Source organism: Hydra vulgaris, chromosome 07 (assembly GCF_038396675.1).
Source record: "Hydra vulgaris chromosome 07, alternate assembly HydraT2T_AEP".
Lineage (NCBI taxonomy): Eukaryota > Metazoa > Cnidaria > Hydrozoa > Anthoathecata > Hydridae > Hydra > Hydra vulgaris.
Window position 1 is genome coordinate 38,166,666 of NC_088926.1, and position 23,498 is coordinate 38,190,163.

General features: G+C 26.4%; 1 protein-coding gene across 9 annotated transcripts in view; it reads left to right on the forward strand.

Moving 5' to 3' along the window:
* Window positions 1-23,498, forward strand: part of LOC100215251 (3',5'-cyclic-AMP phosphodiesterase 4C) — a 78,766-nt gene that overhangs the window by 22,763 nt on the left and 32,505 nt on the right. For 2 of the 9 annotated variants that reach the window (XM_065801820.1, XM_065801821.1), the window contains exon 3: window positions 5,824-5,969. The exons of 3 other annotated variants lie outside the window; for them this stretch is intronic. In XM_065801820.1, coding sequence (XP_065657892.1) covers window positions 5,848-5,969 — 122 coding nt within the window. In that variant the 5' untranslated portion in view covers window positions 5,824-5,847. Of the gene's footprint in view, window positions 1-5,623; window positions 5,970-10,413; window positions 10,470-16,933; window positions 17,062-23,498 lie in introns of those variants that run through there. 4 more of the 9 variants (XM_065801819.1, XM_065801818.1, XM_065801825.1 and 1 more) reach the window with 4 other exon arrangements.

Sequence of the window (23,498 nt, forward strand, 5' to 3'; positions counted from 1 at the left end):
ATAGCCCAGTTCTGTTTCTTAGAGGATGTCACTTGTCTGGTCCAAGTTCTGTTTCGTAAAGGATGTTACTTGTCTTCTTTTCTACTTTTCTTTTGTTGTCCAATGACTTCTTATTATTTCTATTAACACCCAAGAGTCAAGTTTAACAACTTAAATAACAAAAATATGAATTTAGTGAACATGTCGTTTGTGTGACATAGTGTCTAACGGATTGACAAAGTTGGTAAAAAATGGGTAAGGTGTCCACGGTAATTTCTCTGTATAGTTTAGAGTACGGTATTCCTGTACGGTTTAGAGGTAAAAGACAAGGGTCTGTAGTTACAAGCCTTGAGCTTTGTTTTCTTTCTTTAACATAGGTGTGACATTTTATTTGCGCCAAAGATCTAGGACATCTTTGAACCTGTTTACGAGTTGTTATATGAAATCAAGGACGGCTGCATTGACCTTATTGTCAATTGTTTAGATGCAGCTCAATGCTTATTACCTAATTTTGCGTGAGAATCGCTACCAGCTGCAATATATTTTGTCCAAACAGTACATTATTTTTTTACTGCTTTCAAAATTTTCAAAAAACTTTAGAGATTTTTTTACAAAAAGACTGGTTACTAGTAAGTATTTCTTTAGAAGTTTGGGTACTAAGAATGCTGTGAAGTTTGTCTCCAGATAAGCCAATGACAACTTGGAGATTTTTTGTTGTTGTTGTTGAAGTCTATAGCAAGAAGATCAACTAAAAGACTGGAATCACATCGGTATATGATCAAGCAAATATATATATATATATTATATATATATACATATATATATATATATATATATATATATATATATATATATATATATATATATATATATATATATATATATATATATATATATATATATATATAAAGATAAGCATAACTTTAGTTAGTAGAATAAAAAGGTTTTATGATATCATTGCTCTCGGTGTTGGATGCAATATTTTAAATTTTTGTTGTTTCCAGCCTCCGGTTGCCACAATTTTTTGAAAATGCATCTTTATTTGACGCATGGGAGTAAGCTAGTTTATAATATACTTCTTGCTGACTAAACTACCTAAACTTTAAACACTATAAAAAGCTGAGTACAACTCTGTTGTATTGTATTTATACTATTCACTTACCCGATAGTTAAGATTGAAAAAAAAGAACAGAAAAACAACTCTCAATTCACACAATATGCTGCCGGCATCACGCTAATATTACATTTATTATTTAAATAAAGCTGGCCAGCTGCACGTAAAACACAGGAAAAAAAAGTAAAACTAAAATAAATTAAGACTTTGTTTTGTTTGTGACTCACAAACAAAACAAAATGTTTATGACATTTTATATTAAAAAAACAAACAGGTTTTTATGCAATTATTAGAAATCAAAATAGCGTGAAGTAGTTAATCACGTACTAAATATCACTTATGTCTGACAAATATATTTGTTTAGTATATATAGTTTTATCTCATGGTTATTTTTCTATGTTTATCCATTTTTGATTAAATACATTTATATTAATCTCTATATCAAAAATATTGTATATTTTTGGCTTATACATTTTTTTCTTTCAGAGAACAAACTTTCCTTAATTTGGATTTATTTTTAAAATCCACAAGACTCTTTCAATTTAATAATTTGGTTTCCGACGGACTGTTTACAACACTTCTAGTATGCGGCACACTTAAACAATATTTCTAGTATAGCGCGCACACTTAAACTCCTGAAATTGGTTATATAGACTGTTTTTCTCATAAACTCTGATGCCGTGTGAAAATCAGCTATCCACAAAAAACACATCTTATTAAATTAGCTTGCAAAGCTCAAAAATTAAATATTTTTACTCATTATTGGTTAGAGACTCTCAAAAGGTATCGAAAATTTTAAGGGTAGCCTTAGTTAAAGAATACACTTTTTCATAAGGCTAAGACTGGTATGGATTAAAAAAAATTTTGGTTCTGTAAAATTTGTTCAACAGAATCTAAAGTTTGAACACAGAAAAAAACGGGGCGTATGGAAATTTGTAAATTATATAACGCGTTTGTAAATTAGGTTTAAATTAAGCAAAAACTTTTTTTACAGTTTCTTTCTGTTTTCCTTGGCAAAAATTTATGGTTTGGAATCTTACTTAATGACATCTGAAGTATTGCAATAATGATAAAACTTAAAGTAACCAATTTATCATCTTAAAAAAAATGAAGTTTTGAGAAAAAAAATACTTGAACAAAGAAAAAAACTTTGCAATAGCAGTTAAATTTTGAAGTAACTGTGTATAATAAAGAGAAAACTTTAGAACGTTTAGAAACATTAGAAAGAGCAAACTTGACATTTTTCATTTGCCATCAACAGGGGGGTCAAAAATGGTCAAAAATGGTCAAAAATGGTCAAAAATGGTCAAAAATTGCGTGACTTAATTTATGGATGATTCCCATATTGTTTATCAGAAAATGTAAATTCAGTAAACGGTGGAATAATCAACAATAAACAAATAGTCCTTCCAAACAAAATAAAATGGTAACTTAGGCAAAAAACAACAAAAGAGTTTGTTTAAATTACGTTCTACATTTGCAAGCTTAGAAGAAAAATTCCAATTCGGATTTCCTCAACTTAATAATTTTATTTATGATTTGAATTAATTTTCAGGAAGTTAAAATTTAAAGACAATTTCTCGCTAGTCTGTCGTCAACTTATGAATCTATAAATAACACAAGTATAATGGTAATTAAATCAGACTTTTTGAGAGAATATAAACTCTTTAACATGTGAACATTAAAAATAATATTCTAAAAAAATTTATTAAATATTTGCATTAAAATGTAAATGTAAGAATTATTTGACTTCTAATCAATTTCCATCTCTTTTGCCTGACAAACCTACAACATCGTGGGGTTGATGACAAACCCACGATTTAGTAGGAATTTTTTGATAGGCAACAAGTTTTTGTCAATGGAGTATTATGATCCATAATCCAAGGTGACGATGACAAACCCACGATGGGTTTTTTTAAACTTTATTAAAAAGTTTGTAAATTAGTTAAATAATAATAATAGCACAAATAAATTAAGTTTATAATTATTATTATATATATAAATATTTATGTGATTATAGTTCTAATGTAAACAATAATTACCAATTATATTAAATATTAGATGACATTGCATACTAGATTAATTTTACAGAAAAATCAAAAAGCAAACAGATATGTATGCTGTGCATATTTAATCTAATTAATCTTCTATAATTAGCAAAAGTGTGCATTATCTGAAATAGCGTGTCTCATCAAACAATAGCGCGTCTCATCAAAAAACAGCGCGTCTCGACAAAAAATAGCGCGTCTGTATTAAACGTAATTGCAGATCGAAAGTGTAAAAAAAATAGTTTTTTGTTGGAATAGAGTTATTGAAGAAATCTTTGTCAAGCTTATTTTTGAACACTAATTTTGTTTTGCTCCCATTGGCAATCTGGAAAACTACAATAGTAAAAAATAATTTTCTTCGCTTAATTTATTAAAAAACCATTTCTTCAGAATGTTGTTTCAACAACTGTGAACACCCTTGATCACTTTGAAACGCCCTTAAATACCTTTGAAATAAAGAAGAAAAAAAAATGTATTGGTGTATTTATTAGATATAAAATGTTTCATATTGCAACTGTATTGCAACACTTTTATATTTGTTGCGTGTGTTATATCGACTCAAAAGTCGTAAATTACTTTCAGTTTAAACAACTTCATTTTATTATCATACTTTTCAAGAAGAAATGGAAGAAAGAGAAAGAAATGCAAGACACAATGAAAAGCCAAAAAAGATAGCGAGACAGATTTTAATATCTGGGATCTTAAACTAAGGGACTGTTTATATAAAGCGGGTTAGCCTATAAATACTGTGCAATAAGTGCAGTCCGCATCTAATTACAAACTTTCAAACATTCTGAAGCTTTTTATATCTAAAAATAAACATTACCGATTCAACACACATTAACGACAATAACTATTAACGACAACAAATATTAACGACAACAAGTACTAACGACAACAAATGTTAACGTCAACAAGCGTTAACGTCAACAATTATTAACGTCAATAAACAATACCAAAAACAAATATTAACGTCAACAAACATTAAAGGCAACAAATATAAAGGACAACAAATATTTCTTAACAAAACTAGTTGTAGATAAATTTGTAAATAAAAGAAAAATCCCATCAAAAAAAAAGTTTTTGTTTTAAGCAATTTAGTTAACTCTAAAATATTATCGAGTCACACCGCTTATGTTCGGAAAATTTTTTTATTTAAATGATGGTATATAAAACTACGATGGGATAACAATGGACTTGAGATCCTCAGTATTTACAACTCGTAGAAATGCACATGGACACTGGGAACATTATTATGGTTGAGAAGTGGTTAAAGGATGAGACGCGGGAATAGAGAAAAAAGAAAAAAACGCAATCGACAGATAAGAATAGTAAGATAATTAATACGGTTGGAGAAGCTGAGTCGCAGACGGTTAAAGAAGCTGTGACGCGGACGGATTGAGACGCACAAACGAGGTTGTAAGATGATTCGCGGTTGAAAGGTTAGGGGTGGAAAGTGTTTTAAACGTTCAGGGGTGACGAGATAAATATTCAGTCGCATTTCAAGTTATATTGCAGGTTATTAAGATCACACGTTTTGAGGCGCATCACAACTATTAAATCACTTTACAAATTTTAGCAATAGTATTTTTACTTGTACTTTGTAATCGCAAAAAAAAAAAAAAAAATAGAAAAAAAAAAAAATCAATATAAAATTTTGTTTACATTATAAATAAGTAATGATATTGCTAAACATCAAAGAGATCATTACAATATATAGGCCGTATATACTTTTTTTTTTGCAGTTAGTTAACTATTTATGTTGCTATATACTAGTAAATACAAGTTTATATTACAAAAAACCTCTAATTTTTTTTTATTTTACATGATTTAATCATTGCTTATTTTTACAAAAAAATTTTTGAAAATTTTCAGTCATACAGAGGTGACGTTTTTCTCGAAAACAAGTATTTTATTGCTCATTTTAAAGATATGTGTGTATGTGTGTGTGTGTGTGTGTGTGTGTGTGTGTGTGTGTGTGTGTGTGTGTGTGTGTGTGTGTGTGTGTGTGTATTATATATAATATATTAGTATTCATAATAACATTAATATTAGTATTAAAAACAACAATAATAACACACTTTGTACTAATAAATTTAATAATTAACAGATTTTTTTAATTCCAAAGAATAAATTTGTTTGAACGCTTAGTAACATTTGAATTAAAGAAAAATCTTTCATAAATCGTATTCATATTGATTAATAGTAAGGTAATGATAACGTTTAAGAAATGAACAGCTTTAGTTAACGTTAGCAACAAGAAGGCTACGACGTAATAACATTTTATCAATGGAAATATTTTTTAATTTTTTATTTTTTTCAACTTATTTTTAAATTATTACTTTAATTGTAAGCAATTGTTGAGAGAGCCTTGATCAGTAATCTTTAGAAAAATTGCATTAATTTAAAAAATAACTTTTTTCAAACTGTTTTAATCTCGTAATGACCATGTTTTCAGCATTACAACGACAAAAGATTACTTTTAATTGAGCTCAATGATTAATTACATGAACCCAATATCGTACGCATATTTTTATAAATTGCATGCAAGCGCCTTCTAGTGGGCAGCTGATACTTACAAAGCAAGTCAGGAAATTACATAATTATATAACAAAAAATAATTTTGATGTCGGAAATAATCAAAAATTGATTTCAAACTCATCATTTCTATATTTTTTGCAGTTGAATTGTTTTAATAAAACTAATATGACGGCAAATCGAGTAAAATTCCCTTTGCGTCTTCAATCCATTGAGGAAATGGAGGATGCTTACATTCTTAAAAAAGATAAAACTTTGCGAAGGCAGCAAGGAGTGGAGACTGAACTGAGGTAGATAATTTAATTATTTTCGTATTCTAGTATACTAGGTGCACTTGGTAGCACACTATTAAGTAATAAGGGTGAAAACAATCTTATGCAAGGTATGTTTTCATTCAGCAATTACTTTACAGGTTTTTATTTGGTACTTAGCCATTTAGTACTTAGTCATTTAGTACTTAGCCATTTAGTACTAAGTCCTTTAGTACTTTTGTTATTAGTTATTATCAAATACAATTTTGTTTTAGTTCAACGTATTAAGTGCGAACTTCAAGATTTTAAAAATCAACTTATTTTATGTTTCGAGTTTTCATCTCAAAAATGAAAACTATTTTCAAATAATATTTAAGTATATTTGCAAGCAAGCGTGCAAAATATTTTATTGTGGATTTTATAATAATAATAATTAATTATGATAATTTATGATAATAATTTAAAAGAAATGTCTTATGTTACCCTTACTTCAACATTTTCATGCGTTTTTCTTTATTATTCAAGTTAATAATATTTTAAATTGTTTAATGTGAAGCTATACAAAATAACTGTTAAGCAACGGAGCAGTAAATCACTAATCAATCATGCTGTCAAAAATAATTTGACATTTAAATATTTTTTATCTTTACATAAACACTTTACATTAAAGACTTTTTTGTTAAACAAACTTTGTTTTTATATTTTTATATTAACTTACATACCGGCTTATAACTTATTAAGTTCACTTTTGAAGACAAGATCGACTAAAAAGGATGACGCAAACTTTTGTAAAATATTTCTTCTTAGTTACTCAAAAAAGCAATTATTAAAACTTTACTTAGGACGTCATAACTTTTTATTCCGGATACCCTCAAATACAACGCTTAAATATTTCCGTATTCATCTAAAGAATGATTTTTGAAATCAATAGCTTTTTAAAGACATAGCCTTTTTGTTATGATTGTTAAGACTATTGTATTAATTTTATTGCATATAACCTAATTATAAGTATCGATGTTATTTTTTAGCATTCACGATTTTCATTTTTACACCTATAAACTATTTTCGATAACTTATTTGTTTATATTTTTGGATTATAATGTTCAATCATCCAAGTGCCATTTTAAAATAAATCCATTTCAATTTTTGTTTTTATCATCTCAGTATCATCTAGTATATAATAATTTTGCTTCCGAAGCCGTTCGTACCAAAGCGTCTGCATTATTGTTTTTTTTTAAAAAGGCAAATATTTCTCTTGATTTATTCGCACTCTATTAACACCCTTAATTCAAGACGCAGATGTTTCATTGTGAACGGTTTTAAACTCTAGACTAGTGTTTATTAGCCTTATTACACAGCTAAATCTTTTAAAGACAAAAAAAAAAAAAAAAAATGGCAAAAATATTTCCTGCGATATTTTAAACATTATAACATTATATCCATTGGAGGTGAACCCTTATTTCCATTGGAGGGAAATCCTTTTTTAAAAATGGGAAAAGGGAAAATTTTTGAAACCTTGTGAAAAGTTTTGCAATTTGTTTGAACTAAATCTTGTAACGAGTATTTGTGTATATGTGAGGCATCACTCTATCCAAGTTTTGATTTTTGGGCTAGTAATTATTAGTCAACGAGACCACTTGTATGCATAAAGCTCTTAAAGAGACCATAGAGAATAAACGTTTCAAAACTAACCACTTATGAGTTTCCAATATGTATCCAATATTAAAAAAATCATTTGTAAATATTTATAATCACGTTTTCGTTTGTTTGTTTTTTTACTTTAAAAGGCTTGTGGTCTTTAGTCAAATACCAACCAGTTAACCACATATCAACCAAGGCTAATATTTGTACAAAGTGATACTTTAAACATTTTCATCAAATTATACATGACCTCATAAGTAAACTCATTGTCCTTAAAAGTAAACTTATTGACATTAAGAACAAACTCATTGACCTCAAAAGTAAACTCAAAAGTGACCTCAAAAGTAAATTCATTGACCTCAAAAGTCCTGCGGTCAATGAATTGCATACTTTGCTGAAAAACTTATTCTGCAGATTTTAATGCGCGTACGCAGCGCAATAAAATCATTTTTGTGTACGTGCATTTTATATGTAGGTGCGTACATGTTTTTATACGTGTACGTGTTATATACATGTACATGCTTTTATACGTACGTGCGTACGCGTGTGAGTAGGATCAAGGTCTTGCCCGAAACCTTTTCAAAAAAAATTTTTACTCAATGTTCTTATTTATTATAAATGTAAACAAAACAAAAAAACTTGCTCATCCAAGTTTCAATTTTTTTTTATTTTACATTACTGTTTGAAAAAACAAATTTGTGTTTTGTTTTTGTTTTATTTTGTTTAATTTTTTATGCTATATTTTTCATATTAATCACAGAAAAACTAATCTTTATTTTTAATCATTAATTAGCAAATGTAGATTACAAAAAGAAAATGGTATTAAATATCATTTATTAAGTATCATGGCGTTTTTAATTGGGTTCACAACAATCTTCTAATAGTACAAAGTAAACAGCAGGCAAAGTAAGCAAGCTAAGTGAGCAAGCTAAGTGAGCAAGCAAAGTGAGCACCAAGTAGCGCAAAAAGGGATTAAATGAAAATAGCTCAATAGTTAAATTTGCTTTTGGAAAAAAAATTTAGTTTTTGAATTAGTTTTTAAAAATAAAATAGCAACAGCGATTTTTTGGGTAAAGGTAGTTTTAATGAAATACTAAAAAAAAATTACATTTTATAGCTGGCATTTTCAGCACTTTATTTAAAACTAGCGTTGCTGTCCCCAACTTTTAACTGACATCGCCGGCCTTTTATTTAAAATTTAATTTTAGAACATTGAAAGAGCTATTTCATCTTCGTCAATGTGTTGATAAGCAGATGTATTAAGAAGCATGTGTTAATAATCGTGTGTTGATATGCCAAACATATGTATTGATAAGATAGGTACTAATAAGCATATATGCTGGTATAAATTTAACTATTCCAATCATTTCTTTGCAAGTAATTAATTAGTAAAACAGTTAATTATAATAAAAACATACAAACCAATCGAAACATGTTTTAATTATCAAAAGTCGATTTTCAAGTGTCAAAATTTTTTTTGCGTGTGTGTGTATATATATATATATATATATATATATATATATATATAGCTTTTTTTATTTTATATATCTATATCAGTTAATGATAATAAAATATTTAATATTGTAAAAAATATAATAGTTTATTTTGTATATCTATATCAGTTAATTATAATGAAAACATAAAAACCAATCGAAACACGTTACAATTATCAAGAGCCAATTTTCAAGTGTTAAAGTTTTTGGTGTATATATATATATATATATATATATATATATATATATATATATATATATATATATATATATATATATATTGTTTTTTTATTTTATGTATCAATACACTTTTTAATCTAATTTTTTACTCGACAAAATGTTTGTATCGCAGTTTTTTATCCGACAGGACATTAGTAACGCAATTTTTTTTATCCGACAGGACATTTGTAAAGGAAATATTTATCTAATTTGAGTTTGCAAAAAAGATTTTTATCTGACAGGACGTTTGTAAAGGAAATTTTTATCTGACACATTTGCATAGCAAGTTTTGATCTGACAGGACTTTTAAAAATTAAATTTTTATTGACATTTGTAAACCAGATTTTTATTAGATGTGTATAATTTATATACTGTGAATAAAAATAATTTGAACCATCCTATTTGAAAAAAAAAATTTTTTTGCACAGTTTTGCAGGAGAAATGAGACAAATGATTGTGTTTATATAGAGATGGAATACATATTTGTTATGTCAGTTTAATATTGCACATTAATATGATTGCAATATAATTCAAATATAAATACAAAAGAATATAAGATTATAATGTATAATGAAAAGATAATAATTAATGTAATAATAGATAATAGATAATGTATAAGTTTTAGTCTTATTGTCAACTTGAAATGTTTAACTTTTTTCCTTTTTTTTTTTTGTTCCTTTTTTTGTTCCTTTCTTTTTTGTTTTAAAATAAAATAAGATTTTCTCAATATAAATAGAATAGGATCTCAGTTTCGTCTTTACATCTCAACTCTATACTTACAACTCAGCTTTCTCTCAACTTCATTATTACTTCTTCTTCTTAACTTCATTTATACTTCTTCTTCTTAACTTCATTATAAATTCTTCTTAACTTCATTACTACTTCGTCTTCTTAACTTCATTTTTACTTCTTCTTAACCCTTTGTATCTCAATATCTCCAAAAAAATTTTTATGAAGTACACTTGATAGCTTTTATTAAATAAGTAAACACATATTTTTTTGTTTTTCAAAATTTTATCTGTTAATGAACAAAATTTATAAAAATTGGGAGTGTGACATTTATGTCACAATGCTTTACATGTACAAATTAAAACGCTTACACTGGATTTTGTGAGCATTGAATAGGTTTGTGACAGATCTGTCACATGGCAATACGAAGGGTTAACTTAAGAAAACAGTTTTCTGTGTAAGTTTTATATATGTTTAATATAAGCTTTCTAAAAAGACGCACTATTTTTTATTTATATTTATCCTTTTGTACCAATTTTTTTACGCAAGTCTCATTGTGCAACATGCTCCACTATGCATCTTCATGATCATAATGCATCTTTTAAAATGTGTACAACGTTTATGTAATGTATACTTTTATAATATGTACAACGTTTCTTTATAAATAAAAAAGACGATAGTTTCCTTAACTCAAAAACAAGTTTTTTTATCTTCTTTGATTTTCAAGCATGTTTGTTTTATGTTTCTTTTTTTCGTTTTTTTTTAAAAAAAAAAAAAGTTTTAAATACACTATATTTCCTAAAGGAAGATGAGAAATTAATAATATATGAATAATCAATAAAAGTTTTAATCTAGTTTAATTTAATTTATTTTAATAATAACTGCGTACATCAACAATAAAAATGTACGGAGCCTAGGCAATATAGGCTTTAACAGCCGATTTATGTTAAAAACAAGTCTAACTTTAATTTAAATTCTTTAAGAATCTACAATGTTTTGATCTAAGTTATTCCAACTGCTGATAAATAATTTTGTTTATAAATTGAAAGATAAAGTTTTAAAATTTCTTTATAAAACGGAAATCCGGGTCCGAGCAAATTCATAGGATATGTGCGTTATTTCTGAACTATATGTAGACATTTAAGTCAGAAATTATATTTTTATTTATGTTTTTAACTTTACATGCTTATCGTAGATATAAGTTTTCCATGGTTACCTTTGTTTTTACTAAAGTAAGCTCAGTTATCAAGTTCATTGGGTTACTTTGATCTAAAAAAATTTGAAAAGAGATTAAGGAGGAACATTTCTTAGATGCTTGGGAGCCTAACAAATGCATAACATTCTTATTTAATAAAATAAACAATAATTTAAACTTCTTTAGCGGAAGTTGTAACTTCCTGTACAGCTTTTAGTTTTCATAGTGTGTTAATAATATTGCATATTATAATATGCAATGTTGATAATTATCAACAAATCATAAAAAACAACACTAAAAATAATTGACACTTGAAACACTAAACCATGGAAACAACACTATTTTTAAATGTTTTACGCAATAAAAGTGGATAATAAAAATCGTCAAAATTTTTTCATAAAATTAACTAATTTTTAATTTTTTAAGCAGCCCTTCGTCAAAAACAAAAATTTTAACAAACCTTCTGCAACCTACCAACCTCCCGATCAAACTATTATTTTTATTAAAAACAATTTTTATTTTTGTAAGATCGATTATTACCATTAGATAGTTTTATTTTTGCATTTAAGTAATTATTTATTGCTGAATTTACATTACAGTTTCAAACTTACGACAGAATATCCAATAATTTTAATTCAATAATTTCTTTTAAATGAGATCTAATTTTAACAGAATTTTTGTTTTTGAAATAAAAAAATGTTTTCTTCTGATTCAACTAAAAAAAATAAACTTTGGATTATAAATTTTATAATCAAGAGTTTTATAGAGTTAATAAGATAAATTATAATTTCATCAGGTTTTAAAAATAATAATTATTTTAAATACAAATTCTTCCCTTTCCAATTTCCAGTATGATATAAGTTTTTTATTAATATTATTGCTTTTTTTATTCTAAATTGCTAAAATCTGAATTGTCATCAGATTTTTTAACAATTTTTAAAATAAATTTGCTTTCATAAATTTTATATAAACAAATATATTGTTTGATTTTGAAATTCAAATTTTTTCGTTAAATTAAATATAATCCGTCAGGGTTATGGTTATAATGGTTGACAACTAATAGAATGAGCAAAAAGATAGCACCGCAATTAATATTTAAACGATAATGAGATTTGTTGATAATTATTATCGAATCTCATTATCATGTAATATTGATTGCGGTGTTATTTAGAAATTAATTTAAAAATTATAGATTATTTATTATTTCTATTTTTGTCACATGCGATTAATGTCTCTACTCTTATATTTATTTTTATATTATTTCGTTATTTTTAATATATATTACATTTAAAATATATTATTTATTACTTTAAGAAACTATTTTTAAAGTATTAAAAAAAGTAGAAATGCTTACATTCGTAAAGCAGCATGCTCTATTAATCTTTATTTGTTTAAGCATCTACGGCGCAGTGATAACTATTTACTTGGGACACGGATGCTTAAACAAATATAAAAAATGGCGCTTTAGAGCGCTTGCTTCTGAATTAAGAGTTCTGAGTTTCGATATCTGCTCTAGCCATTTTTGTCAGCCCCATCAACAAGGAACCCAAAATAACATTAAATCAATACAAACTATATAATTATGTTATATTATTATCCAAAAGTATGTTTTAAATTGTCTAAATATTTGCCATTTTTTTAGATACTTGTCAATTTTTTTAATTGTTTAAATAGTAAAACATAAATGTAAAAACTTTTAAAATATTTAAATTAAATTCATGAACAACATTTAAACCCGCTTAATATTTTATATATATTTTTTTTATTTTCACTAATAACTTAACTTTAACATCTAAATTAAAATTAAACTAAAAAATGGAGTAAAACAATATCTTGAAGTGGTTTTTAGCTTGAATAGTTTTTTCGAATAGTATTTGGACTCATTGAGCTCATTTTAATATAATAAATAACAAAGGAAAAAAAGACTGTAACAAAATAAAAAAATAAATGAAATAAAATGCTATTGCAGATTGAATATTGTTTAGCATAAGTTCTAGAGTGAGACACACAGTCAAAAGAAATTCGCTATATACTCTGCCCATCAATGTTTTAACGAACCCCCTAGATAACGTCAAAACATATTTTGTCCATAACAACGAAATGTGTTTGCTTTTTTTTTTTTTTAAAAAAAAAAATATCTGGGTGAAGTCTGTTTTTTTATTTTATTCTTTTTATGAGAAATTTATAAAAGATATTTAAAAAACTTTGAAAAAAAAAAAAATGTATAAACTAGAAGTGTCACGCGTTTATTTTGCGGGGTATTTTATAATAGGCATATAATTTGGATGGTTAAGCGCTAAACCAGCCTATACAACAAAGTTGAAAAAAATTAATTTTTATTAAAAAATGATTTATGTAGTGTTTCATTGCAAACACCAAAATACTATAATTAAAATTTTTAAGTGCACTGAACTGCAATTACTTTTAATTTTTTCGGTTTATTGGCTTTTGTTAAAGACTTTTAAGTTTTGCGTCAAATTATCTTATTTCAACATATTCTTTGTAGAGGTTGGTTTGGCGCTAATTCATCCATTTATACTTTATAATAGCCTTATAAGTCACCGAGTGGATGACGTCAAAAACTGGAGGCGAACATTTTATTTCCTTATTTTCTGGAGTCGAAGTTCTTGATGAATTATTCAAAGTTTTTAATTAAACTTGTAAAAAATATAGTTTTGGTGTTATAAATTGCAACGGATATTGTGATAAAAGTCCAAATCTTTTCGTTTTCTTTAAACACTAAAAGAAACCTATTATATGACTAGCAGCCACATTTTTTTAATATTTCTTGGTTTTATTTAAAAAACAAAAAAACACAGTATATCAGATAATAAAGAAACCGATGTTTGTGAAAGACACTAGCTTGTTGACATTTTAACAAAAAGATTACAGCAAAAAAAGACTTTGTGACACTCCATCTATATTCACGTAGGTATAAATAAGTTGAATGATTTAATTTTATTACTTCAACGTTTTTGCGCGTGTCAGTCAATTTACGAGATCAATTTTATTGTGTTATCCTTCATTTTCTTGTTTCATCCTTCATTTGTCGCGTTATTCTTCATTTGTCGCGTTATTCTTCATTTGTCACGTTATTCTTCAGAAAATCATATAAACAGTTATTTCATAAAAAATAGAGCAGTAAAAATTTATTTTTGTGTTTTTTCTTTTTTAGCTACTACCACTATAATTAAATTTATTGTTTTGTAAAACATTGTTGTCGATCAGATATAAAAATTATACCGATGATTAGAACAAAAAGTTCAGAATTTTATATGTACATACTAAATTTCATTAAAAAATATTACGTTTTTCCATTAGAAATAAATTACCTAAGTTTAGTAGCAGAATAGGTACCCAAGTTGAAATATTGCAAATAAAGCAAAATATTGAGCAAATAACAATAAACATTAGCAAAAAAACAAAATATTGAGCAAATAACAATATATAACAATAAAGTTCCATAACAAAACTACCGTTAGTTGGTCGTAGTTTTTTTAAGTAAACCTTGTAATCATATTTTTTTACTTAAATGGGCAAAACTTTTGAAGATTTTTTAATAAAAATTTTACAATAGTAATACTAATTATAATTGGTATTACAATAGTAAAATTTTCAATAATAAAATTTATTATATTATATTATATAATACAAAAATAGTAAAATTTTCAATAATAAATAGAAGTCAAATAAATGAAAAGTTTAAATTTTTTTTTTTTTTTTATATATAAATTTATAGTTTATTTTAAACTTTTTTATAGTTATGTATTTTGACGTACAAAAGATGTATCAAAATCATTTATATGATTTTGCGCACCTTTTCAAATGTTATATAACTGAAAAGACTCAACAGCTTGAGTTATTTATTAATTGGTTTTTTTTATTTTGGGGCATGTTTATCTTCTTCCAGTCGTGTTAATATTTTTTTTTATAAATTACGATTGTAAATTATTTTTTTATTTGCAATTAGATACGCACAAAAAAAAAGTATTGCTAAACGGTCTCACATTTTAGCATTGCATAAATTAGCATAAACTAAAATCAAATCATATAATTAAAACTTCTTTAATTTGAAAACAAATTAAAAATTTTTACCTCAGGGTACAATATGATATCCTTAATAAGATATAATTTTCAACCTTCTCAGGTAAAAATTTATTCTTCAAATAATCATGTCATACAACTTTCTACCTTCAAGGTATATCTTTCTATCTTCCCAGTGGGCATGCGTCGTTCTGTGGACATGCGTCGTTCAGACGTTTGACGGACGTCCCCAGTCGACGCATGTGGGCACTACGCGTGCCCACTAGATTAAAGGTATCATTTTCTGTTATTAAAAGCTGTAAGAATTTGGAGTTTGATGGATATAAATGTTCTTCTCAAAAAGTAAGTTTTAAAAGTTTCAAAAAAGATATTTCTGAAAGTTATTCTTTTAATAGTCCTTCGGAGTTGTCCTCCTTTTTTTCTGCAAATCACTGATTTTTATAGAACCAGTTCGGAAAAGATTGAGAAGTATGCTGTACAGTAAAAAAAATATGGTACATACTTCATCACTGTACAACTAACACTAAAGAAAGTTGGTACTATAAAAACAAAACTTTTGTAATTAGACAATAATGGGGACAGTCTTTATTTTACAACATTAAGGCATTTTTTTAAAGATGCGGTTTTTTCTTAAACGAAGAAAAATGTTTAAAGTTTGAAACCTAGTTATAATGTATCAAAATGACTATGATTTACATAGAAGGTTTACATACCGTCCGAAATGATGAAGGTTCAGATTAAATAGAAGGGTATATCGTCCAAAATAACGAAGGTTCAGATTAGTACATTACTGTATTATGTTTCGTGAAGTAGCTGATATTACTTGCATTTCTTCTTAGTGCAGTCTAGAGACGTTTATATCAGAATCATACCAACTAAATATAAACAGAAACCACGTGTTACACCTTCTAACATAATCTTTAAAAACAATTATAATTTGTATTCTCCAATGAACTAAAGCTTTAATTTCGAAACTAAGTATTAAATAACATAGTTCAATAAAAAACGATTTCATTTTAAAAAAATTTTCATAAAAATAACAATATTTTTTACGATCAATAAATAAAAGAGAGAAAAGTTTTATCATTTTCTTAGGCATTTTTAAAACATTTTATTCTATTGAAAAACTCGTCTTTATGACGTCATTCGCACGATGATTATTCCAAAACTCGCCTTAAGTTTATGACGTCATCCGCAGGATGAATAGGTCTTATAAAGTGAGTTACGGTTCATTATTAATACGCCTTTATTACACGACATATTCAACCTTGATCAAAATTTTCTGAATACATGTTAAATGCGTCTACAGTTGCATTTTTTTTTTGCACGACAATTGATCTATAAACTGTATTGAAAATTTTCTTTTAACAAACTTCGATAAAGTATTCTGACTTGTATCTCATTCAATATCTCATTTAGTTATAATTTGTTTCGCATGAAAAAAAGTAACTTGCCTAATAATTTTGCCTGAAAAACGTCAATTTGTTTAATATTTTATTGTTTAATGATTATGACCATAAGAAAGAATTTTTTCAACAATGACGACAGTATCTTTGAACATTAAAAAATCTGAAAAATTTTAGACTCTATTTTATAAAACTGCAATAAATTGTTACGCAATAAGTTTGTAATAGTCGTGCATTTAAATAAATGGTTTTAACGTGTAGTAAATAAATTATATTGGTGGAGACTTTTTAAGTACCTCGCCTTCTTTACGTACAAACGTTTTACGTACCTCAAACAACGATATAAAAATGTTCCTCATTTAAGTCAGTGACGAGTTCAACATGTTTTACACCTTTCTTGTTTTGTAAGTTTTTAAACTATTTCTTTTCAGTTTTTAAATTAATTTACACTTGATTGAACTAACTATTGTTATAAACGTCTTCTAATTCCATTTAGGGTGCCATATCTGACCCATTTGGGTTGATAAATCCGACCTTATTTAGGGTGCCATATTTGACCTTATTTATGGTGCCATATAATTAGTTGAATTGTTTAGTTTATTGTTTTTTGAAATATATTTATTTTAATTTTATTCTCTTGTATATTTATCTCTTTGTGTTGCTATCACATCTTTGTGTTATTTTTTTCAGTCTAAACATATTATTTTACATAATAATTTGACATTTTATCGACTAATTGTTTTATACTATTATAACCTATAGACTATTATTGGCGGCAATAGTCTACATTGTAAAACATTTTAGAGACTAATATAATATATATAATATAGCATACAATTGAAAAAATATTGAGATTTGCGAGAAACACTGCCAGAAAACTATTAAAAACCAGTTTTTTATAAATCAGCTTTAGCAGAAATTTTTTGGCAACATTGACTTTAAAAACTCCGCAAAGTTATATTCGATGAGTGTTTTATTCAAAAACTTACGATATGAGCGACAAACCAAATTTAAAACTAATTGGATTAAAAAATGTTTTTTATAATTTTTAAAGTAATATTAGTGCAGGTTTAATGAGCGTAAAATATTTTGTGCGATTTATGTCATCCGCGTTTTACGTTAGTTGGCACAACAGAATTGAACGTTCAGATGAAATAATCACATTTTGCACTTATTAGACCAACAATGAGATGCAATTAGTTATGTGTTGGGTGTTGGTAAATGATTGGGAAATGTTTTGTTAGGAAAAGTGTTACTAGCAATACGTTTGGCAATGTTTTAAACATTTTCGTAGCACTGCATATATATATATATATATATATATATATATATATATATATATATATATATATATATATATATATATATATATATATATATATATATATATATATATATATATATATATATATATATTGACCGTTTCAAAATTGTATAAAAAAAAAGAATTTTTGAACTTTATTTGGGCTACCCTTTGATTTGATGTGGTTTGTGGTCAGGAAAATTAGTTCAAAATTGCAAACTTAAATAATGTGTTTTAGGGACAGCTCAATTAACTTTACTTTTTAACAGGTCCCTATTATTTTGAAAAAAGTAGTTTTTTCAAAAGTATGTCATGTTGGGTCTTAAAAGTAGCGAAATTATATAAAAACTTCAAAAAAAAAAAGATAGTTTCATACTGCAATTATTATTTTAGATTTAATTGCACAAAAACTATGGTTTTTTACTAGAAATAAAAAAAGTGCATTTTTACAAGTTTTTAATAAAAAAATTTTAATTTATTTTTTATAAAACAATTATTATATTTGAAATTTATATATTATTTTGCTTCTTTTGAGTACCAGGTTGACCTACTTTTAAGGAACTTTTTTTTTTTAATTTTAGGACCCCTTGAAAAGTAAACTTAATTGAGCTGTTACTAAATATTGGAATAATGCTTTGAAATTTTAATGGTTTACTTTTTTTCATCAATTAACAACATTTAAACATCTAGCCACTTAATTGTTATAAAATATTTTTTTTGAACTGATCTAATGTATATATGTATATATGTATAAGGGTTATGGCTTTTAAACTTTAATTAATTTCGTGTGACATAATTCGATGAACTTTTGCTCAAAAGTAATGAAAATGGGTTTTATTCTGATTAATTTTCAAAAAAGGTAACCCACAACATGAAATTTTTAAAATGGTATATAGGTAATACTAGTTAATATATTTCAAGTTATGGGTTACCTTTTTTCAAAATTAATCAGAATAAAACCCATTTTCATTACTTTTGAGCAAAAGTTCATCGAATTATGTCACACGAAATTAATTAAAGTTTAAAAGTCATAATGCAAATAGTATTTGTAGGCAGTACTATTATGATTTATCATTATGATTTTCTAAAGCCTATAGTTTTATGGAACTTTCTAGAATTTTTTTGACTGTTCTTGATGTTTTCAAAAATCTCTTAATCTTTCTACATTTCTCTGAAGTCTATGGAAATTTATGGAAATTAGTAAGATTTAGATTATATAAGCTTCCTGATTGAGCAACGTTAATAATTATATATCAATCTGATTTGCCAGACGGCAGTCAAATAATATAGACGTACATATTTATATTTATATTTTTTATATATTATATTTTATAATGTATAGAAAATATAAATATAAATATATACTTCTATTTTTGCGCATATATTTTTTATTATTGCCTTTCAGAAATATATTCCAGTTTTATCTTCAATTATAATGTCGTATAAGAAATGTGCTTCCTCTACTTAAAGGAAAAAGATGATCTAGATGAAGAATATTGTACAATTTTATGTGTCGCATAGGACAAATAGAACTTTCCTATTAGAAGAACAATTGCTTGAAGATAACAGCAAAATACCATTCAAATTGTTGGTCGCAATCTGTTTGTGGGAGAATCCATCAAAGGAAGACGAGAACGAAGCAAATTGAGAATTATCAAGTGTATGGCAAAAGAAATTAAATTTTCCACATTTCCATCAGTTCAAGTCCGCAGAGCCATTCACCGAAAAAATTGGTGAATGGCTCTGCGGTGAGGACCAAAGAATTTATCATCTTTAGATTGAAAGTAAAGAACTAAAAAAAAAAAAAGATCCTTGAAGTCTACTTCAACAACAATGATAGCAACAGCAACAACGTCAACTTCCAAACCCAAGTCTAAGGCAGAGTATCAAGATTTTGAAGATTCAGAAGAACAGCCCATAAGTAATACCAAGAACTACAGCAAAATCAAACTTCAGCTAAATTAGTAACATCTTCAGAGTTATCAAACAACATAGCAGTAACCAGTCGACAGTTATCTCAATGTGGGATCGATATTCAGACATCTTTAAAGTCTGGTATTTTCAGATCAACTATTAAAGAAGTGGTTAAACTCAATAAAGAAATGAAGAAAAAACACAACATTTAGAAATTGGTCTCTGCACTTTGATGGTAAAAGTATTAGTCACCAAGAATATCAAGTCTTAGTGTTGAAGAATAAACAAAGAGATGTTAAGTTACAAGCCTAATGCTTGTAACTTAACAGCTCAGGAAGAATTTCAAGAATGGTTAAAAATTGATTATTGAAACAGCAAGATGGCGTAATGATATGAAATTTCTACTTCGTTTAACTCAGGTATTCCGCTGTTTTGAAGAACCTGGAGGATTTTCTAAAGTGAAGTTTCAGAAAATATCTAAATTAATTAATGCAAGATGGAATTCCCAAGCAATACTAGCTCTATTGGCATTTATTCTTCTACCAGAGAGAAGAGAATCACTTCTCAATATTTTTAGATTCATTCCATACAGATAGGCGGACCATTGATCTATTGACCAAGTATTAATGGAGATGATTTTTGGAAGCAATGTAGCAGTTTGGACAGTCGCAAAAAGGCTTTATATTCTGTGAAAAAACTTTGGAATCAGGAACTTTCGAGACAGAAAATTCCTAGAACAAATCAGTGTGTAGAAGAAGCAATCAAGTGTTTTTAAGCTCTTTTTGACATTTATAAAAAGATAGACAACCTCCAGTTTAGATTAGTTTTGTCTAAAAAAGTATAAGAATTGTATATCACGCTTCGATTATAATGAATACTACACAACAAAAACATTTTTTCAATAGATACAGCAGCTTTTTGTACTTGTAGAATTGTTATTTAAGCTTTGTAATTTTACATTTATTTGTAATTTAGAGTATTACATTTAGCTTTTGTGTGTGGACAATTTATAAAGATGAGATCAAAAAAGTATTACGCAAAAGTAAGTTGTAAAATGATATTAAAACGATGTATACGATACGATGATATTAAAATAAACTGCTAAATGTATAAAAACTACTTAATAACTCTTCGTATAAAAAATTAGAGTTGAAAAATAACAATCATAAAATTTTTTGAAATTTTGTCCTCAAGCATATATGGTAAATTTGAATTTTTGTTTTGAGGGTTACGTTTTTCCATAAGAAAATCGAATTAATGTTTTTTTCATTACTTTTGTATAAATCATCGATACAATTTCATCGATTTATGACCCAGGATCACAAAAAGTTATAATCATAATACACGCACACAGCTTTGATATTTATATTGTCACTATAGTTACTTTTACTATTATCATTATAATGATAATTGAAGACTTTGGAAAAACTTGAAAATGAAAACTTCAAATGGATTTTTCTGAAGAGCATTTAAACTGAATATTATGATCCCACTAAGATAGGGGAAAGGCGCCTATGATGGCATACTTAACTTTGAAGCTTCATTATTCAGTATCCTGAAGACCAATAATAAAAGTTTTGATATGGATACATTTCTTGTTACATCTAGAACAATAATTAACTTGGGATTTTTCATCAGTTTTATTTTTTTTATAAGTTATTCTTATTGTAAAAAAAAGCACAAGTATGCCATCATAGGCAACCACTGCTCCTATGATGGCATAGGGGAGGATGGGGCTAGTTAGGATCGAGGGTAACTTAATGATTTCATTTAACCTTAGAGTCTTCCCTCAGAAAAGTTAGAAATTACTCGAAACCATCCTAATTTACCATTTCATGCTACACACCAGCATTGTAAAATTTTGCGCATGCGCATAGGATATATTGCGTTTTACGTATTTTTTTGACCAAAAAAAAATGTTGGAGCATCGCTTTCCTTTAACTTTACTTAAAAATAAGTTTTTCTTCGAAAAAAAAAAGGTTTTCCCAACTCGTCAATATTTCAACACCCCCAACTCGTCAGTATGCCATCATGGGTAAAAGTATTCATTTTCATTAAAACAAGCTGTCTGCTTTGTTCAAAAGATAAAATTAAAGTAACTATTCCACTAAATGCACAAAACTTGAATATAAAATGCATGAAAATTTCATTTCTGCACAGTTAATAGTAAAATCACAATCTTAAATATATATAAAGGAAATAAAACTACAACAGCACATCCCAAAATCGATTTTTGTTGATTATAAAAACAATATTTGTGCACAAGGGATGTTTTTTCACTAAAACTAATGTTAAGTCAGTATAGTCATGTAGGTCTAATCATTTTTTTACCAAAACCAATTTTAATGGAAATATGACCGGTATGCCATCATAGGCACTATGCCATCATAGGCGCCTTTCCCCTATATATTTTTTTAAGTATTAAAACCTATTAATCCTAATATAACTTTATATACTAAAATAATTTTATTGTAATATATATATATAACTACTTAAAACAATAAAATAACATATAAATAAAATGTTTTGCATAAAAGCAAGGATTTGAAGTTTTTTTCAATAATTTTAATTTAAAGTTTTCAATTAACTGTAATCATTACATGACTAGTTATTATACTTTAAATTATTATACTATAAATACTAATATTAATACTATAAATACTATTATTGATATGAAGTATTACTAATTACTATAAACGCTATTGCTATGATTCCTATTTTATGATTATTTTTACTGATATCTTGTATTTCAAGTATTTAATTTATATTAGCACTTTTACTATATCCTTTAAATGTTACGTATTATGTCGAAAAATGATTTAGTTAACATTTTTTTACATTTTTACGTAACTTTAAACGTAAGACACTTTTTATTTATAAAATTATTAAAAAACAAAACAAGTGGTTAAATAATTTTAAAAACAAGTCGAATAAAAAGTTTATTGTTTTTTGTATTCCATTTAGCAAAATGTTTGATAAGCTCGTTACTAATAGCAACAGTCTGTTACTTATAGTAATTTATTTCCGTTGTTTATCACTATTTTTTTTTTTATTGCTTTTGTGAGGTTATTAGTTTATTGGGGAAGATAACTTGATTAGAATATTTTTACAAGTTTAATGTAAACTAATTAAACGAACGCCTTTACCATTGTAAAAAAGTAGATATAAGACATTGTTTTAAATGTTTGATAAAAGTTATTTTTTTACTTTAATAAGAAAAAAGAAATCAGAATTAAAAAACATATCTTTTATACACAATGGTAAATCTTTTATCTTCAGTTTTTTTGAGTGAAAAAAGTTTAATTAATATAGGGTTTTATAGAACAGCGGTGTTTCAGTTTGAACAGTATTTTTTTAGTTAAGTCAGTATTCTTATGTTTGTGATCAGAATTTTTGAGCGACAAAAATATTTTACCGCCATCGCCATAGCCACCATCAACAACATAATACACCACTGTAAAAAATTAAATCTCTTTTAACATTTATGTTTATAAAATCAGTGGGGAATATATTAAGAGTTTTTAACCTTTGAAGCAACAATTTTATTGTCTTAATTTACTTTAAAAAATATTCGTGGTCAGTTTCACTTGAGTTAACTTTTTTGTACCAATAAAAATTTTTAAA